General features: G+C 38.4%; 1 protein-coding gene across 1 annotated transcript in view; it reads right to left on the bottom strand.

The window, feature by feature from the left end:
- LOC139713235 (mediator of RNA polymerase II transcription subunit 23-like) overlaps window positions 1–19,722 on the bottom strand; it is a gene marked incomplete at its 3' end in the record, with an annotated part of 181,478 nt that overhangs the window by 139,374 nt on the left and 22,382 nt on the right. Inside the window, exons 4-5 of the mRNA XM_071624980.1 lie at window positions 8,462–8,586; window positions 7,864–7,975 (exon numbers count right to left, since the gene is read on the bottom strand). Coding sequence (XP_071481081.1) covers window positions 7,864–7,975; window positions 8,462–8,586 — 237 coding nt within the window. The remainder of the gene's footprint in view (window positions 1–7,863; window positions 7,976–8,461; window positions 8,587–19,722) is intronic.

Here is a 19,722-nt window from a genome sequence, read left to right as displayed (position 1 = left end):
CTGGAGCAGCATCAGAATAAAATTAGGTAGAGTACAGTACATGTATGCATATTGTATGGTACTCCTTACAAATCTGAATGGAATCCACTGAAAAAAAAAAGGTGATTGCCGGAGAGGAAGCAAGACAAAAATTAAGATAATAATAACAATAATACAGTGCTTATATAGCACATATCACTACATTAGTGTCTCTATGCGCTTTAAGGGAGAGGGATGAAAATGGAAAAAGAAATGCACTCTACAATGTATGTACCGTAGATGCAAACCAAAACTCATTCATAATACTTTTTTAACAGGAATGTCTTGAGAACAGTTTTGAACTTTAACACTGAGGAAGCTTCCTTTATATAACATTATATAAAATGTGATATTTGTCCATGTAAAAAAAAAGTGGATCCATAAGAGCATTACATTAAGTATCTAGACACATCCAAAATCTTTCGACTTGTAGCTCATATCATGGTAGACCTTCATACTATATTTGAACAAAATCCTTCAAGAAATGTAGCCTTAGAGGGCTCACACGGGTAAATAATTCCCCATAGAGACGTGTGTTAAAATTCAAATTTCAAAAAATTCTGTAAAATAGCTGGGAGAAATGAGGTGTTTCATCTTCACTAACCTGAATAAGTGAGATATCACCTTTCATCCATCATATTGCCAGGGTGGGTTGTTCTGCTCTAATTCTGTCCAGGGGTCCGCAAAGCCAGACTACGAGTTCTTGTCACTCAAATGTACCCAATGAAATATAGTCCCCTCAAATTCCATCAGAAAAGCTTTCATCTTCCAACCAAAATGCAGTTTGTAGAGGAATTCATACTCAATATCTACAGCTATTCAGTTTTTTGCCAAACTACATCATTGATTTTTAATTAATTTTTTTCTTCATTTATTTTAGTATCTTTGGTACGAATTTGTGAAGGGGTCTGGGACAGTCCATTTTATTTACAGGTGTGAGCCCTAGAGTGCACAAAAACCATCCACCAACAATATGACCTTTGACCCTATAAAAGATGGAACACTGGGGGCAGCAGACCTAAAATCTATAGGCTTATAGATATCATGGTAGACCTTCATACCAAATTTGAACAAAATCCGTCACAAAATGTAGCCTATGGAGTGCACACAAAGTATCCACCACCATGACATTTGACCCTATAAAAGACGGAACACTGGGGCAGCACATCCCAAATCTACCGTATAGGTTTGTAGATTACATCATGATAAACCTCCATAATAAATTTAAACAAAATCTGCTGACAAATGTGACCTCTAGAGCACACACAAACTATGCACAAAAAATGGCATTTTACCCTATAAAAGATGGAACACTGGGGGCAGCATCACCCAAAGTTATACATGTGGAGTTATTACCAATATGATCCTCCATACAAAATTTCAAAGAAATCTGTCAAGATTTGGGGCTGCTAGAGTGCACTCAAGAATGTGACGCCACGGCGGCGCCGTAACGATGCTGAATCCAAAGTATCCTCCGGCATACATGCCAGGGGATACAATTACAGGGGGTGCATGCGCCCCCTCCCCCCACATCATAGACCTCATCTTTTTTCCATTCATTGGTTTTATCAAAACAAAAGGGCGCCCAGTGCGCTCCCCCTGGATCCACCACTGATCACACACTTGTTTCCTTAAAAGCATTCTAATTGGAAGCCAAATTCAAAGTGCTAAGTATGTAAGTTTACAAATGCACAAAGTGTAAGTGACAACCTTATAGTACAGCATAATTATATTCCTTTTACCTCCAAAAAAACTTAACAAACAAATCTGTCACATGAAATCAAATATACAGTCAACCTCCCATACCTTGAATCAGGGTCATTCTCCGAAAAGTGGCGCCAAAGGGTATTTTTGTGTCTCCATCCTTCTCTACGCCATAAAACACGATTTTTTCATCAGGAAACCATTTTTTAAACTTTTATTCATACTAGAGAATATAATGAGTAAAATTAAAGTCAATTCAGGTCACAGCACCTCATGAAAAACTTATATTCGACAGCATGACATATGTATATGTTGATTTTACCCATGGCTCCAGCGAACTCTGTGATTATATTTCACGCTCCCGCTCTTTACTGTAATATCAGAACTTTATGTTTTGCTCACTAATCTATAGTGCCTTCGGTGCCTAAGTAAAAAAGCATAATGCTTAGCGAAAAAAGATTGGTATAATATATTTCTTTCTGCGATCTTAGCAAAGGTGTCTCCAAATCTCCGTAAGATACGTTACTTTTTGTATGACGCCTTAAAAAATATGAAGACAATAAAGCAGTGGTATGTATTTCGGTATAGTGAATGAAGTTCATTTCAAGATTATATAAATACAAACTGTGTATTCTGAAACTCTATAATAATAAATATATTCAGACACAAAGTTTGCAATTGTGTATGTTACGATAAGCGAAAATAAGATACGTTACTGAAACTTCGCTCTATTACAGAAAAAATACTTTGTTGACAAAGTTATAATGCATTTTTCTTTAAAGCACCATACATTGCTTGTATTCATACACGGGAGTTATGAAAGAAAAGGTTGTTGTTTCGTGAAAACATAAGGTTGACCATTAAGGCCGTCAAATACGTTACCGTCAAATACGTTACCATCATATACGTTACCGCATAAAGTCACAGATATGTATATATATATAAATATATCTGTGCAAAGTGCATCAACTAGGCGCAACGCTCTTTGCTCTCATTCTTTAATTTTGTAAATGGTTCTCCGCTCTTCAAAGCATGGCGGCCACTTTGAGCGTGATGTTGCATTACATTTAGTACGGAGAGTCTGAGGGAGATGTAAGGCTTCTCACCGTTTGTTATTGATGTCCCAGTTACGTGGTCGGTAAGAATTTTCATTTTTGAATATCTATCTATTTGACTACTCACAATGACACATTTAAGAGTTATTTAATGTTGATGGAACAGTTATACGGCTTAAAGACATATTGCGTATGCATGATATTGTTTCATGTGTTGTGATAGCTCGCATGTACGTTAGAATATTACCCAGCATTGCCACGGTAACGTATCTTACCCGACTCGTAACGAATCTTATTGGATGATAATGTCCTGTTCTTACGTACACGGACGACTATATAATATTATATATTATTAAACAATGTACATTGATTATAAAACTCCCATGCTGATATTTTCCCTCTCTGTCTGTCTCTCGTGTATTTTAGAAAGAAAAAGACATGAATAAAACGCTTGCTGAGGTATACAGAAGGCCTACAGAGAGAGAAAGAAAAAGAGTGACCCACGTTTCTAGCAAAGGAGCGAAAAAGACAAATCCAATATCGCGTTCCTGTTTCTGATCACAACATGTCGATTCTGGAAAAAGGAAAATAATGACGTGTTTAAATTTCTTTTCTTTTTTTCGGAAAACATTTCTTTTTTGAAATGAACAAATTAATGACGTAATCTCCTCACATTTTTCTACACATTTTATTTTCAGACATCCTCAAAATGTCATATATCAGATATCATACAAGATAAAGCTTTCCTTCTATTAATCCAGAATGTATGAGAGATATTTGTTCTGACATCTTAATATAAGCGTATGGTTTTTGCCTGTATTCTGCAAGAAAGTAAGAATTTCCAAAATAACATGTATAACATATAATGACAAATTATGAGTGGATGACATCAACGACTTGCTCATTAGAATATTCATAAAGACTGGTCAAGAAATGTTTTCTGAAAATGTGAAATTTAGAAATATAATATATTATCTTCTCTACTTGTTACTCGGTATGTATTTTTTGTTCCTCTTCGTTCTTAAATCATATTAATTTCTGACCCGGATTTTTCCTTAAATACTTGCCACATTATTGTACAGGGGCAATGTAATGTTAACTGTCAACTGATGTACGTGGAAGGAGAATATTTACGATTCCTTAATCTAGTTGTTTTGTCTTGGCTCTCTATGAATGTACAAAAATATGAAAATGTGGAATACGTCAATATAGTGTAAGCTTTAATAAATATACCAAAATATTTGAGTGGATGATGAATCAGATGTGTTAATGCAAAGAAGTTTTACTTGAAAGTTGAGTCGGTTACGTTATTACCACCATTACCTAAAGTATTGCTCCGTGGCTTCTTTTTAAAACAAATTTCATGACAGGACATGTGAAAATACATTAATACATTATACAAAGCTTCTGACACCTATATGCAACTTGACTACTTGCTGGGAATGAAATCTTTTATACTATTTTAGAAAGTTCTTTTGAGTCTTTTTGCTAGGAGCAGAGCCGAAACACAATGTAGCCCAAGTGAAATAACATTGTATTTATAAGATTAAACTGTCAGCAGTCAAATACGTTACCTTTATACGTTGGAAGTTATATATTTGTCTGTACACTTGGAGCTAATCAATTTCATCATGTTGTTCCAAAATGAATGATGTTGCATATCTAATCATGAGTTAACAGAGGGACAGAGCTACATAATAGGCTGTACATTGTCCATTAGAAATCAAAAGTTTCGGTCATTATATTTGAAACAGAATTATAATTACGTTTCGAGATAACTTTGTTTGTGTATGTTATCAATTAATAATTTTACTAACAGAATTATGTCAAATAGATTATCGGGGGTTATAATATGTTCTAGGTGGCCATAACATTTTGATGTATAAAGACAATATGCAAGGGTGAGTTTATCATCATGTTACTTTATAAGTCACAGTAACAAAATTTCGTATGGTATAGATGTCTGTCAGATACGTTACCATATCGACATTACCGTATATATCTTCTTTGCACTCGTATAGGTATGAATTTGATGATATTGTTCCCCCTTAATAATGTCAGATATCTAATCAATGAGTTAATAGAAGGAAATGGACTATTATACATTTTAAATCAAATTTCAGTCATACATTTCAAACAGAACATGATTATGTTATTGCGTTGATTTTGTTTAATGCATGCACATAATGCTATTGATGAATATATGACTTTGTATTACTGAGCAGTGTTAAGACTATTAACTAGGGTTATAAATATGAATGTTCAAGGTTGATAATTCATTTGGGTGTAAGATATAATGCAAGATTGAGTTTAGGCCTATCGTCATCTTGAGATAGAAATCACAGTAACGAAATTTTGTGGAATCGAAGTATGTCAGATACGTTACCATTTTTCTCTTTCCTTGTGATTCAAAATGTATGAAATCTGCTGTAAAGTTTGCTTGCAATTAGCTTTCTTTGATAATTTCAGTACTTATGTATGATTTTTATTACTGTTTCAAAGCAATATAAGATCAAAGTGTATTAGAGATATTAATTGCAATTTATGGTTGTGTATTTTCTACGAAAAAAAAAATATATTTTTGAGCTGATTTTGACTTACAGGCTTCAAACGTCAATCGTTTTTTACATCTGGACCGATCAAAGTTCAAGAATTACTTTTTAATCATGTGCGCATATTAGTTACGTTTACATTGAAATAGATATTTACATTAATGGTCCACAGATGATACATCCACATCCATTTTCTTGTCTAAAGCCTAATGGCAACGTATCTGACGGGTGGTAAAAACTATGAAAAAATGTGTTCAAGTTCAATGCTATTTCTTGAAAAATGTGTTGGTGTCAAAAATCACCCGTTGGTTGTTATGTGTTCTCAAAGTATTAAAGTTTCTGAATTCAAATGAGTTTCACGACTTTTTTAATGTCGAAATTTTATAGTTTGTCCAACCCTGTTGGTGCCCTTTTGTGGAGAACGGCCCATCAGTCCAGCATGTTGTTACTGTATAGTAATCATTGCATGTGACAGGTAACTGCTTGACTGTCAACAGCTGAGTGATGTTGGAATTTTGCTATGAATAACCCACGAGAAAAATAATTAGTTAAGTTAAGATCAGAGTTTGGGATTTTCCTTCCATGTACAAGTACTACGTAACTGAGCTGTGAGTGAGGTATTTCAACTTATACAGGTTTTAACAAGAGGAAATATATGAGGGAACAAGAGACCCGCGGGTCTAGCGCTCACCTGAGTATCGCAAGTTCACCTTTCACGCAGTCACTAATCTAAATTATTCACAGCTCTACCAAAATTTGACGAGGCATTCTCAAGTGGAAGATGAAAATGTACAATAAGGGCCCAATTTTTTCAAGATTCCTTAATTTGGGGGAATTGGGGCCCCCTGGGGCCCTCTGGGTGGGGCATGGTGCCCAGTTTGATAAATTGAGATCCTGACCACCTAGGGATGCTACCTGCCAAGTTTGACAAAAATCCATCATGAGGTTTTCAGGAAGAAGATGAAAATGTACAATTCAGGCCCCCATTTGGACCCTTCCAACCACCCCCTCCCCCTACCCCCAAGAGGGGCACCCCTGGATCTCCTATGAACAAACTTGAAACTACAGTCATTAATGTACTCACTCATAGTATTATCTCAGCTCTATAACTTCTGATTCTAGAGAAGATTTTTAAAGATTCCTTCATTTGGGGGGTTTGGGCCCCCTGGGGGCCCCCTGGGCGGGGCATGGTGCCCATTTTAACAAATTGAGATCCTAACCCCCTAGGAATGCTACCTGCCAAGTTTGGTGAAAATGGGTCATGGGGTTCTCAAGAAGAAGATAAAAATGTACAATTTAGGCCCCATTAGGACCCCTCCTCACCCCCACCCCCCCCCCCCCCCCCCTGGGTCCCAAGGGGGGCACCCCTGATTCTGCCATGAACAAACTTGAAACTACAGTCATCAATGTGCTAACTCATAGTATTAACCTAGCTCTATCACTTCTGGTTCTAGAGAAGAAGGTTTTTGCGGATTCCTTAATTTTGGGGGGTTTGGGCCCCCTGGGGGCCCCCTGGGTGGGTCATGGTGCCCATTTTAATAAATGGAGTTCCTAACCCCCTAGGGATGCTACCTGCCAAGTTTGGTGAAAATGGGTCATGGAGTTCTCAAGAAGAAGATGAAAATGTACAATTTAGGCCCCATTAGAACCCTTCCCCACCCCCCTCCCCTGGGTCCCAAGGGGGGCACCCCTGATTCTGCCATGAACAAACTTGAAACTACAGTCATCAATGTACTAACTCATAGTATTAACTTCGCTCTATCACTTCTGGTTCTAGAGAAGAAGATTTTTACAGATTCCTTAATTTTGGGGGGTTTGGGCCCCCCTGGGGGCCCCCTGGGTGGGGCATGGTGCCCATTTTAACAAATTGAGTTCCTAACCCCCTAGGGATGCTACCTGCCAAGTTTGATGAAAATCGGTCATGGGGTTTTCAAGAAGAAGATGAAAATGTAAAAAGTTTACGCACGACGCACGACGGACGACGGACGACGGACGACGGACGACGCACGACGGACGCCGGACGAAGGGCGATCGCAATAGCTCACTTGAGCCTTTGGCTCAGGTGAGCTAAAAATCAGGACTTCTACTTTGCCCTCGAGTTAAGCAATATTCGGCTATTTCAACACTGAAGTATGAGAAGTTGACGACATTTCACATTTAGATTTAGTGTTGTTGTTTTTTTATCATTAAATCATGTGAAAGAAAAGGGCTGGTTGCGATTGGTATTTCCTACATGGGTAGAATCTGTTCAGTAAGACTTAGATAGATATCATCAGTGGCAGATCCAGGGGAGAGCGCACTGGGGCGCACGCCCCCCTTATTTTTTTTTTTAAACAAAAGAAATAACAAGAAAAAATGGGGGGACGCATGCACCCCCCCCATTAATTTGGTATAAAGGCACCCCCTCCTTTCCTGAATCTGCCCCTGATCATACATATTTCAAAATCCAAAAAGGACATCCAAAACAATAACAGTTTAGTAAATAAGAATGTCAAACTTCTTCACAAGTTTTGGTGCTAGGATTTACAGTGTACCTTGTAGTCAGCACTGTTGATGACTTTCTGTACAACATGGAATGTCTGAGCCCAGGGGTAGGCTACCCGGTAGTCCAAGCCCTTGGCAGTAAGAAGAGCTTCACATACCAATCTGGAGAGAAGAAAAAGTTAAAACATCCAGTTGATCTCATATTTTACGGCAGCTTGGGAGGTTTGGAATGTCACTTGGTTAGCAACATACATTGAGATCTGCTTGTCTGAAGGTGAAATTTCACACCACCAGGGATTTTCAACTAAATCGTCTGTTTTCTATGAACCTATCTAAAATGTGAAATCTAATTGCTGTCTCTCTGAAAGCTAAACATTCCAAAATGAAGGATATTAAAGTGATTATTCATATTTTTGAAAAAGTAGTGAGACAAATAATCAAAATGGCTACGATCCAAAATTCAAAATTGTATGTAATGTGGAACCTTTTTATAACATCATGCTTGTAAAACCTCATTTATCATGCTCAATTACAATCATTATCATTACAAATATTGGTGTGACACTTGTCCATTTCATGAAGTTTTATTGTAACATTGCAGAGAGGGATATATTTACAGTATTTAACATTTATCTCCTCATGACTTACTTTGCTGGTATGTGACCCTTGTCGACAGCAGTACCAAGGATGTCACAGAGTAACCTAATTCTCTGATTGGATTTGAGGGTGTGAATATTATTCACATACAGCTTCAACATCTGTTCCTGTGATTCCTGACAACAGAAATATTGATACATGGCAGATACCTAGCAGATAACATATATTGTAAAACATGACATATTCACGGCACGAAATTTTCGGGATTTGGAGCCGATGGCCTTTTTCGTGGCAAGAAATTTTCGCGAATTGCCTCTTGCGTTCAATGCATGTAGTATAGATAAGAAATTTTGCGTGCATTTTAATTTTGCGAATCCTGGCGCTCGCGAAATTCGCGAAATTAAAATGCACGCGAACATTTCTTGTTTTACAGTAAACGAACAAAAGTTGGGGGGAGGCGTGATGCTCATCTGAGCTCTTAAGATACATTTTACCTTGATGTTATCTCCCTGCAGTCCCCTTTCTGGTACACATTACCAAAATCTAACTTTAAACCACTTCTTCAGGGACCCTATGAATAATCTCTGCTCTGTACACAAACCAAACTCCTTGGGAAAGGAGTGTAGGTAAAATTGAGACAGATGCAGATGCAACTCAAACTGTACGGTAGCTATAGCTCAAACTCAAACAATACAAACTAGAAATGTCGCTATGGCGACCGATGCCTCCGCCATAATGCATGATTCTCCCAATACCTTATAGGTGTATGGTACAATGTCTTTACAATGTGTGATGACTGACAAAATATTGAAATGTCAGGTTTGTCAGAAATATCTTGAATGTTCACATTCCTTGATCTAGGTTTGCTATAATTGTCTATTGAAGAGTGCAGGTACGCGCATTTGGGGAAGTGAGGATTTTTACTTGACTTCTGACCGACCCTTTTGTAAGTTTATACATTGAGTAATTTTCAACGTACGAAAAAAGAGTGTAATTACAGTATAAAATGGATTTTTTTTTTGCATTTAAACCTGGCCTTTGACCCTTAACCTTTGACCTTTGAATCTACATTAGGTAATACATGTATATATCAAGTTTTAAAAATGATAATGCAAGCATTGCATATGTTACATCCGTCCCGATGTGGCAAGGGGTGTTTAAAAACTGTATACTGAAGGAAGGGAAAAATGTCACGTCTAGTCACAATGGATGCAGGGATGAAAGTGTCTATCTTTATTCTGGTATAAATCATACCGACTCTCGATGATCATATTGATCACAATCAAATTAATTATCAAACACTTCTTCTTATCAACACAATGTGAATGACACATGCCAGTTTGCTGATATGAATACGTAATTCTTCATTAGTGTAATTGATAATTTACCTTGCTCAATATGATGCTTGATTTATACCTCAAAGAGTCTCTAAATCAAAGATTAATTATAACACTTACTCGTAACAATCAGTCTTGATATTCCTTTATAGTAAGCATAATTAACTGTAAGATTCTCCTTTAATAAAGCAATCTAGCTTTACCTCAATTAATCATTTAAAATATTAATGATTCAATCAAATAAACGCAACTACATATCATTTGATTAATCTCTTTTTGTATCCATAAATCAAAACGCGAATGATTAAATAAACCTAAACCTGGAATGCATTCACTTCTTTGGCAAGAATTGTTTTAAAAGCAAGAAGGAAAACCGGCAGTCTTTATACACTGCAAAACACATCTGACTTCTTTAGTTTTCCTTTATTTCTCTAAAAGCCAGTTTTTCTCTCTCTTTCCTGCTCGCTTCTGTATTTTACTTCTCTGATATAAAACAAAACGCTTCTGTAGGATCTTTTACAATAAATATACTTTTTAGTTTCTTTATACCAAAGTTAGGAACTGGCCAAAAAGTGAGGAACTGAGGAGCTGGGAAAGTGAGAGAGACACTGACCACAACTATAAACACTCCGTCCAGAGGGCTGGTTGTCAGCTCTCTGGCCGATAAGGCGTGGAGGTCGCTGCATGAGTCATCCAAACTGTGTTCACATTGGACCTCCATCTCCACATCTACACTCTAAATATGTACACTAAATTACTTCTCACTGTTTCTATCTTGTACAATACTACAATGCAACTCAAACATTGTACAAAGTATCCATATATTCACAATCTGCATACATATTCAGGCGTTTGGGTTTCCATTCAGAAAAGCATAATGTCAGCTACCTAGCAATCAATCCCAAGAGAGCCGTATCATCAATAATAAAGTCAGTGGACTCCGGTGCGACGCACCGTCTAGGAGAGTGTTTACACTGACCGTTCCACTCAGCTTTCTACACGGAATGGCACAGCCTATGGCTTGTTCACACTCGCCCTAGCGGAACTTAATCCGAAACTAAATCAGCTTAAGTAGCAATTTTACATCTTTCATAATGAATACTGTTAAATCACTACAGAAATCTAATAATGATACAAGCACTAATACTCATATGGTCACTAGCACATCATGAACAAGCAAACATATCTGGCATTAAACAATAATTCAAGAACTTCACTGAGAACATCATCTTTGGTCTTAATTCCTCTTTTACTGAAGGAGGAACCATGTAGTTCAACTACAAAACACTAAACATCATAGAATTCACCAAATTTACCAGTCAGAAAGAATGGTTTAAAATAATGGAACGGAAGTAGAAATAAGATTTCTTACCTGAAGGAAGGGAAAAATGCCACGTCTAGTCACAATGGATGCAGGGATGAAAGTGTGGAACTCAAAACCACATCCATCGTGATGAAGGCATTTCTCTTAGAAATTGAAGAGACTGGGTAAACTCCACTCTGATTTCAGGGGTGGGTGAAATAAGCTTGTGAGGGTAAATGTCCCTATTTATACCAATGCATTTATCTAGAAACTTCCAAAAAATGTAGGGGGGTCTATTTTCTTGAGGCCTTTACACATATAATACTAGTTAAAGAGGGAAATAGTAAAATTTTGAGTTGACCTTGACCTTTGACCCCTGACTATTGACCCATGACCCCTACATTCCCTAGATAATCCCTGCCAGTCACTACATGCGTATGTACCAAGTTCCATGAAGATACATTGAACCATTTGCAGGAAAGTGAAATTGTATCATTCTCACCTAACCTTTGACCTTATGACATGAAACTCTCTCTGGAGAATCTTTAAGCAGTAGTACATGTCTACACTAAGTTTTAAAAAAATACCTTTGGACATTGCATGGATATGGGGGAAATAGCAAAATTTTTAGCATTTTACCTTGACCTTTTGATCTTTGACCTCTTGCCAATGTCACTAAAATCTACTCAGCTAATTGCCCCATCATACATCATCCTTGGACCAAATTTGGTGAAAGCTGCTTCATCCAGTTTTGAGTTATCACGTAAACACTTAAATTTTCAGATTTGACCTTGATCTTTGACCTTTGACCTCTGTCCAATTTCACTCAAAAACTAATCAAATAATTGTCCCATCATACATCATCCTTGGACAAAGTTTGGTGAAATTTGCTGGATCCAATCTTGAGTTATCGTGTAAACAGATACAATTTCATGATTTGACCTTGACCTTTGACCTTTGGCCGATTTCACCCAAAATCTAATCAACTAATTGCCCCATCATACTTTATACTTGGACCAAGTTTAGTAAAATTTCAGTCAATATTACTCAAGTTATCGCGTAAACGAATCAGACGGACGGACGGACGGACGGACGGACAGATGGACGGACAACCCGAAAACATAATGCCTCCGGCACCACTTCGTGGCGGAGGCATAAAAATACACATAAAATAATGAGTCACCATGATTTATAACACCAAAACATTTAATAACATGAAATGCAAGAAGAACACAGGGACATTGTTAGGCCTAGGCAGTTAATGAAATTGTGACACATAACATTTATGTGAGTCAAGTTTGTAGAATCCAAAAGTCGAAGCTTTCACTCCTGGGAAGGAAGCACCAACTCAGGAACATGCAGTGAGACGCAGTGAGACCAACCGATGCGAGCAACCTATAGATGTATTACTGTAATCTTACTGCTATGAGCAGCAGTGTGCTGTAGCAAGGTAATAGGCAATTGTAGGCAACTGTATGCAGTATTCGTACAGGCGGCATACAAGTTACTTACAAGCTAAATATGCAATAGTGTGACTGCAACCTTCAAAATTGCCGCATATTGCTGGGTATGGCTGTGTACTGATCTACCCCTCAAAGCGCAGCAATGCGCGGCAATATATGTGAAGGTGTGACCGAGACATTGACATTGGGCAATTCCAGCGTCACGGACATTACATTTCAGACAAAATTTGCAACTTCAAAAGGTCATAAAGATAACAAAATATTTTCATTCTGAACTCATACAATGGAATAACTCACATACAAAGTGTATGAGGCTAAGTTATAAACAGAGCAAATTTCAATCCATTTCAACACATCATATGGCACTTACTGCATAAAATGTTGGCCGTTACGGACATTACATTTTTTGGACATGACTTTTTGCATACCTGTACAATCATTAAAAAGTCTGTGAGCTTAAGCACATGATTAGACCAATGTAGGGATAAATTGAAAGGTAAAGAAATGTTTATAGAAAATAAAATCAAATTTAGTGAAATAGATGGCACATGTACCTCTTAGAGCCATAATTGTAGCGTTACGGACATTACATTTTAAGCGTTACGGACATTACAGATTTGTCCACTTTCAATAAGTGACAGGAGTCACATGCTTGTCTTAATATTTTTTGTCCTTTTCACTTGGATGGTAGTCAATACACATTTGACAATGTTGCCATAGCCCTTTCCTGTGATATTTTATTTCAGGAGTTGCCAATTTGAGGACTGTTTGTTCAGTATGGACCCCTACTTTAACAATTTGTTGACTTTTCTATCATATTGGAATTTAAACAACTTGTTTTATGCCTGCAATACAGTTGTGATTTATAAATAACATATAGATCAGCCTTTTGACTTTCTATTATGATATTCAAACTTGTAATACTCAAAATGTAATTTTAAAGAAATGTTACAGGTTTACACGATTTATTCACATCTACATAGCCATCACTGAGCATAACTCTGCACGAATACACAACTTATATTTTAATCAAAACTAATGTATAATCAAAATCAAATCAAATAATGGTTCAACAAATGCTCAGTATGTATTTTTACAAAATGACTGTTTTGTTTTACTTTCTTTTTTCTCCCTACAGTTAGTTGAAGTACAACAGTCTTTTCCAAGGTCAGAAAAGTCTGTTTGGGAGAATATTGTTTATTCTGTTTCCAAATCACCTCGGAAGCTAGAAAGGTGTTCTTGACCAATATTGTATATCAAGAGTACTATGATTCCATCCTTTTTTAAAAATGACTCTCCTTCACTATACTCAAAGAAATATTCATGGATCCTCGTCTTTTCAGAAATTTCATAATCGATGGACTATCCTCATTACATAAAGTCCACCCTCATTTATCCAGCAATCACTTTTCTGGATTGCTCTATTATCCAGATACGGGCTGGCACATGAATTTCTTAGCATGATTTGGTGCAAAATGAGACTAGAAGTACATAACACTTTATTCTTTACAAATTAATTGTAATTCAGGACATAAATGTTGATCGCTGTGGTACAACGTTATATTTTTACCAACCAAAATACTGTTGCTAGAAGGAATAATGAGGAAGTGCATTTCATTCACATTCCATTTGATTTCCACATTATTGAATAATAAAATATGAAATTTTCAAGTAAATTACATGTCTAATATTTAATAATCAATTGAAAATATCCTACACAATTTGATTAAAGTGTCATGTGTGAGCATATCTCCCTTATCCGACAATATCATTTTATCCAGGTGGCTACCGTTAACAACAAGTTCAGATATTGAGGTTGGACTGTATTGTATATAACAGACAAGTCAGACCACAACTGACCATACATTATGTATAAGGCCTTGTCCAGGGATGTTTCTGACTGTTTCTCTTCTTTAACAATGTTTATGTTAGAACTTACATTCTTGCCATCATGGTATAATTACTCAACTTGATATGTTGTCGCTGTAAGATAGCTTTCATCCATGTATTTCATGGTAGAAACAGGGGCGTCACTAGCTTTTTTTGAAGGGGGGTGCGTTTTGACAGTAAATGTAAACTGAGATTTTTTTTTTTTTGATTTATTGGCTCCTGTGTCATCATGTACATTTACAGATACTTTAAATATTGTACATAATACATGTGATTGTAAACATACACGAATCTTTCGCTATGAAGGACTGTATGGGGGTACATGTGATGGTGTGAGATCCTTGGCGATGATCTATTCCGCTCCTTCAGTGCGGAGGGTGTGGGAGGGGGATACCCCCTCTCACGGTATGAACTTTTTGCAAAAACAAGAGTGCAAAAGTCGTGCTTATAGAGCATAGTAAAAATAAATATACTGTGAAGGACTATTACGGGGGTACATTTCATGTGACGGTGTGGTGTGAGATCCTCGGCGAGGGAGCGAAGCAACCGAGCGGGAGAGGGTGTAGGAGGGGGATACCACTCCCACGGAGGGACTTTCCCCTCCCATGGAGGGACTTCTTGTGAAAAGAAATAAAAAGGAGAATTGCATAACAATTAAATGCAAGCGAGCGGAGCGAGCGAGCTTGAAAATGTTGATATTTTACAATCCCAAACTGCGGTTTGTAGCTAATACATATTTTTTCGTTTTCGAAATTAAGGGGGGGGGCGCACCGGGCGCAACTGCTGGCAATTACTGCCAGCAACATGAGGATAATGGCATAACGATTAAATGCAAGCGAGTGAGAAAATGTTGATATTTTTACATCAGTCCAAAAACTGCCTTTTTTAGCTCTATCTTTTCGCTTCGGAGATTAAAGGGGGGGGTGGCACACGGGGCGCAACTGCTGGCAATTACTGGCAGCAACGTCAGGAGAATGACACAACGATAAAATGCGAGCAAGCGAAGCGAGCGAGCTCAAAAATTTTGGCATTTTACAGTAAACTAAAAATGTTGTTTTTAGCTACATCTTTTCGCTTTGAAAATTAAGGGGAGGCGCACCGGGCGCAACTGCTGGCAATTACTGGCAGTAACATCAGGAGAATGACAAAGCGATAATAAATGCAAGCGAGCTTGAAAATTTTGACATTTTACAGGCAAAAAATTGTCGTTTGTAGCTATATTTCTTTGCTTTGGAAATTTGGCAGGGCGCACCGGGAGCAACTGCTGGCAATTACTGGCAACAACATCAGGAGAATGGGATAACGATTAAATGCGAGCGAGCGGAGCGAGCGACCTTGAAAATTTGACATTTACAATCCCAAGCTGCGGTTTGTAGCTAATACATATTTTTTCGTTTTCGAAATTAAGGGGGGGGCGCACCGGGCGCAACTGCTGGCAATTACTGCCAGCAACATGAGGATAATGGCATAACGATTAAATGCAAGCGAGTGTGAAAATGTTGATATTTTTACATCAGTCCAAAAACTGCCTTTTTTAGCTCTATCTTTTCGCTTCGGAGATTAAAGGGGGGTGGCACACGGGGCGCAACTGCTGGCAATTACTGGCAGCAACGTCAGGAGAATGGCACAATGATAAAATGCGAGCGAGCGAAGCGAGCGAGCTCAAAAATTTTGGCATTTTACAGTAAACTAAAAATGTTGTTTTTAGCTACATCTTTTCGCTTTGAAAATTAAGGGGGGCGCACCGGGCGCAACTGCTGGCAATTACTGGCAGTAACATCAGGAGAATGACAAAGCGATAACAAATGCAAGCGAGCTTGAAAATTTTGACATTTTACAGGCAAAAAATTGTCGTTTGTAGCTATATTTCTTTGCTTTGGAAATTTGGCAGGGCGCACCGGGAGCAACTGCTGGCAATTACTGGCAACAACATCAGGAGAATGGGATAACGATTAAATGCGAGCGAGCGGAGCGAGAGACCTTGAAAATTTTGACATTTAACTGTCAATAAAACTTCCGTTTGTAGCTATATTTCTTCGCTTTGAAAATTAAGGGGGGCGCACCGGGTGCAACTGCTGGCAATTACTGGCAGTAACATCAGGAGAATGACAAAGCGATAATAAATGCAAGCGAGCTTGAAAATTTTGACATTTTACAGGCAAAAAATTGTCTTTTGTAGCTATATTTTTTCGCTTTGGAAATTTGGCAGGGCGCACCGGGAGCAACTGCTGGCAATTACTGGCAACAACATCAGGAGAATGGGATAACGAATAAATGCGAGCGAGCAGAGCGAGTGACCTTCAAAAACTTGACATTTTACTGTCAATAAAACTTCCGTTTGTAGCTATATTTCTTCGCTTTGAAAATTAAGGGGGGCGCGCACAGGGCGCAACTGCTGGCAATTACTGTCAGTAACATCAGGAGAATGGCATAACAATTAAATGCGAGCGAGCGGAACGAGTGAGCTTGAAAATTTTGACACAGTCAAAAAACTGATGTTTGTAGCTATATTTTTTCGTTTTCGAAGTTAAGGGGGGCGCACCGGGCGCAACTGCTGGCAATTACTGGCAGAATGGCATAACGATTATATCGTCTGTATCACTTTAATTCAGTCAATCAATTTTCCTTACAACGTTCTTGTTACCCCAAGGTTCCACATTTATGTTTTCTCAATTTACTTTGTTTTGTTTCTGCAACCTTATTCTATGTTACCAAAGAAAGTAAAGTGTTTATATTCTTTTCAAAAAATGAAATAAAGTTTGAATTGAATTGAATTGAATTGATTTGAATTGAATTGAATTGAATTGATTTGAATTGAATTGAATTGAATTGATTAAAGTGCGAGCGAGCGGAGCGAGCGAGCTTGAAAATTTTGACATTTTACAGTCTAAAAACTGCCGTTTGTAGCTTTTACATTTCGCTTTGAAAATTAAGGAGGGGGGCGCACCGGGTGCAACTGCTGGCAATTTAATACTGGCAGCAACATCAGGAGAATGGCATAGCGATTAAATACGAGCAAGCGGAGCAAGCGAGCATGAAAATGTTGACATTTTACAGTCCAAAAACTGCCGTTTGTATTTTTGTTTTTTCGCTTTGGAAATTAAGGGGGCCGGTGCGCCACTGATAGTCAAGGATGTCGGTTTATGTTCATGGTTGGGGGAGGTATGACCAGCGAGGGGGCGTCAAAGTGACCAAGCGGGGGAAGGATGTCCAAAATCTGCACTTTAGAGCATCCCCTAATTATATATGTGTTTGTGTGTGTGTGTTTTATTTATGGAAAAGTTGGGAAATAGCCCAGGTCAAGTCTTATCATCGGCAATGCAAGGCATTTTAATATAGACTATAGTATGCAAAGCAACACTCAGTGATCTAGCTTTGATATAACGAAGTGTAAGGTACAAAGGTGTACATTCTACATCACATTGCGCAACATTGCAGCGACTCTTTGCCGTTCGGATGTTCTGAGTACACTGCTCCATCCTCCTTATCATTCAGAATGCCAACCAGCAATCATGCTGAATCACAATCTTTTGTCAGCTCCGGGCTTTTTGAACAATGTTTCACACTATTGATGCCTCTCTAATTATGGTTAAAAGAAATCTTAGAGAGAAAAAAAAAATTTCTTGCTCACCCTTTCATGTCAATTTCAAAAGCAGTTTACTAATCCTTGAATTACCATTTTGATATTTTTTTTTGGTACCAGCGGATGGGGGGGGGGGGTGGGGGGGCACGTGCCCCCCCCCCCCCCCACCAGTTACGCCACTGATTGGAGACCTAGATAACGGGGGAGGAGGGTGTGGGCGGGGTATCTCCCTCCCATGCGACGGAGCTTTTGCATTTTCTGAATTGATAATCCGTTGCACAATGAATGAAAATATACCTTACGTATACAGTACGGTCGATAGATATATATAAACACTGTATGTACACATTAGCATCAGTGCTGCCAGAGCCGGGGTGTGATTGTTTTTGTTTTGTTTTTTTTTTTGTTTTTTTGTTTTTGTTTTGTTTTTTTCCTCCTGGTGCAAAATGAAAAAAAAAAGAACAACAATTAAAAAAAGAACAATTATTTAGCGTCCGGCGTTGAGTTCGCTCGCAGACTGAAGCGTTTTTTTTGTGTTTTTTTTAAGGTTCTGAAGGGGGGTACGTTCGCACCCAGCAAAGCAAATCGAATGGGGTTTTCTGTAAGATGTGGGCAATGAGTTATAGTTTCATACCCTGAATATGTATTTAGATTGATTCACTATTTTTAAAGATATCATTGCAGGGGTCCCGTTGTAATTTTTTTGGGGACATACTGTACTATATTGTACACAGTACTCCGTCTAGCAGAGTTTGGCGTTCAAACCGAAGATAACCTGTGCATAAGAGAGTTGAATTCTTCTAAGAAAATATTGTTTGTATCTCAATATTTTCTGTAAGTACTCAGATATCGCCTTTCCTCGAAAAAAATATGATGTCTGCCGGGCAGGGTAAACACAGGGGGTCGTAGGGAGCTGATTTTGCTCCACTTTGCCGTGCATGGCCAGTCGGCACTGACAGCAGCTAGCTCAGTGGAATTGTACTGCAGTCCAACCCTGGCTGCAGCCCCACCGTAAATGAAACATAGCTAGCCGCTTTTCTTACCTCTCTACAATTTTTTCCTTCGGTTCTCTTCGAAGTTGATGCTCGAGGTTTTTCTGTTTTATGACTCATCTGAGCAAATGGTCGGGATTGCATCTGGCTTCAGGAGTTTTCTCGGTTTATAACCGAGGGCCACAGCCTGCCGGTCCACGTACTGATGTAAGATAGCCTGACCAGACGACGCTGAACGCAATCGCCCCTCTTGTGTACTAGTACAGTTGGTCTGTGTAGAACCGTTTCTACCTACAATCTGTACGTATAGAACATGCATGCGCGGCGACAGGCGGCTGCAGCTGCGCTTGTGATAGACTGGAAAAGTGCGAAGGGCAAACCACGTACGGGGTATCTACCGTAGATCTATAGTTGTACCGTCCACACGTTTACTGTGCGAATATACAATACATGATACACACACACACACACACACACACACACAGAGTACGTAGAAACAATACCAAATACTAGTAGCCACCGACTTCTTCATACATCCGGGTAACTAGCTAGGGAGCGTACAGATAACGAGCAGAACACGGCTGGGAAGCGTTGTGCCTCGTTGACGTCTGACTCTCCGACAGGATTTGCTCATTAGCATATATTCACCATGCAGATTCACAGTTTTTCAACCAAAATTTATGAGCTTATTTGGTGATTTGAAAGTTTGTTTTTGGTGAAAGTAGTTCATTGGAGGTACAATTT

Source organism: Diadema antillarum, unplaced genomic scaffold, assembly GCF_040938485.1.
Source record: "Diadema antillarum isolate AM-2024a unplaced genomic scaffold, OU_Dant_1.0 seq00001929_RagTag, whole genome shotgun sequence".
Classification (NCBI taxonomy): domain Eukaryota; kingdom Metazoa; phylum Echinodermata; class Echinoidea; order Diadematoida; family Diadematidae; genus Diadema; species Diadema antillarum.
The sequence above is the reverse complement of the archived record's forward strand: the minus strand, read 5'-3'. Positions and strand labels throughout refer to the sequence as shown.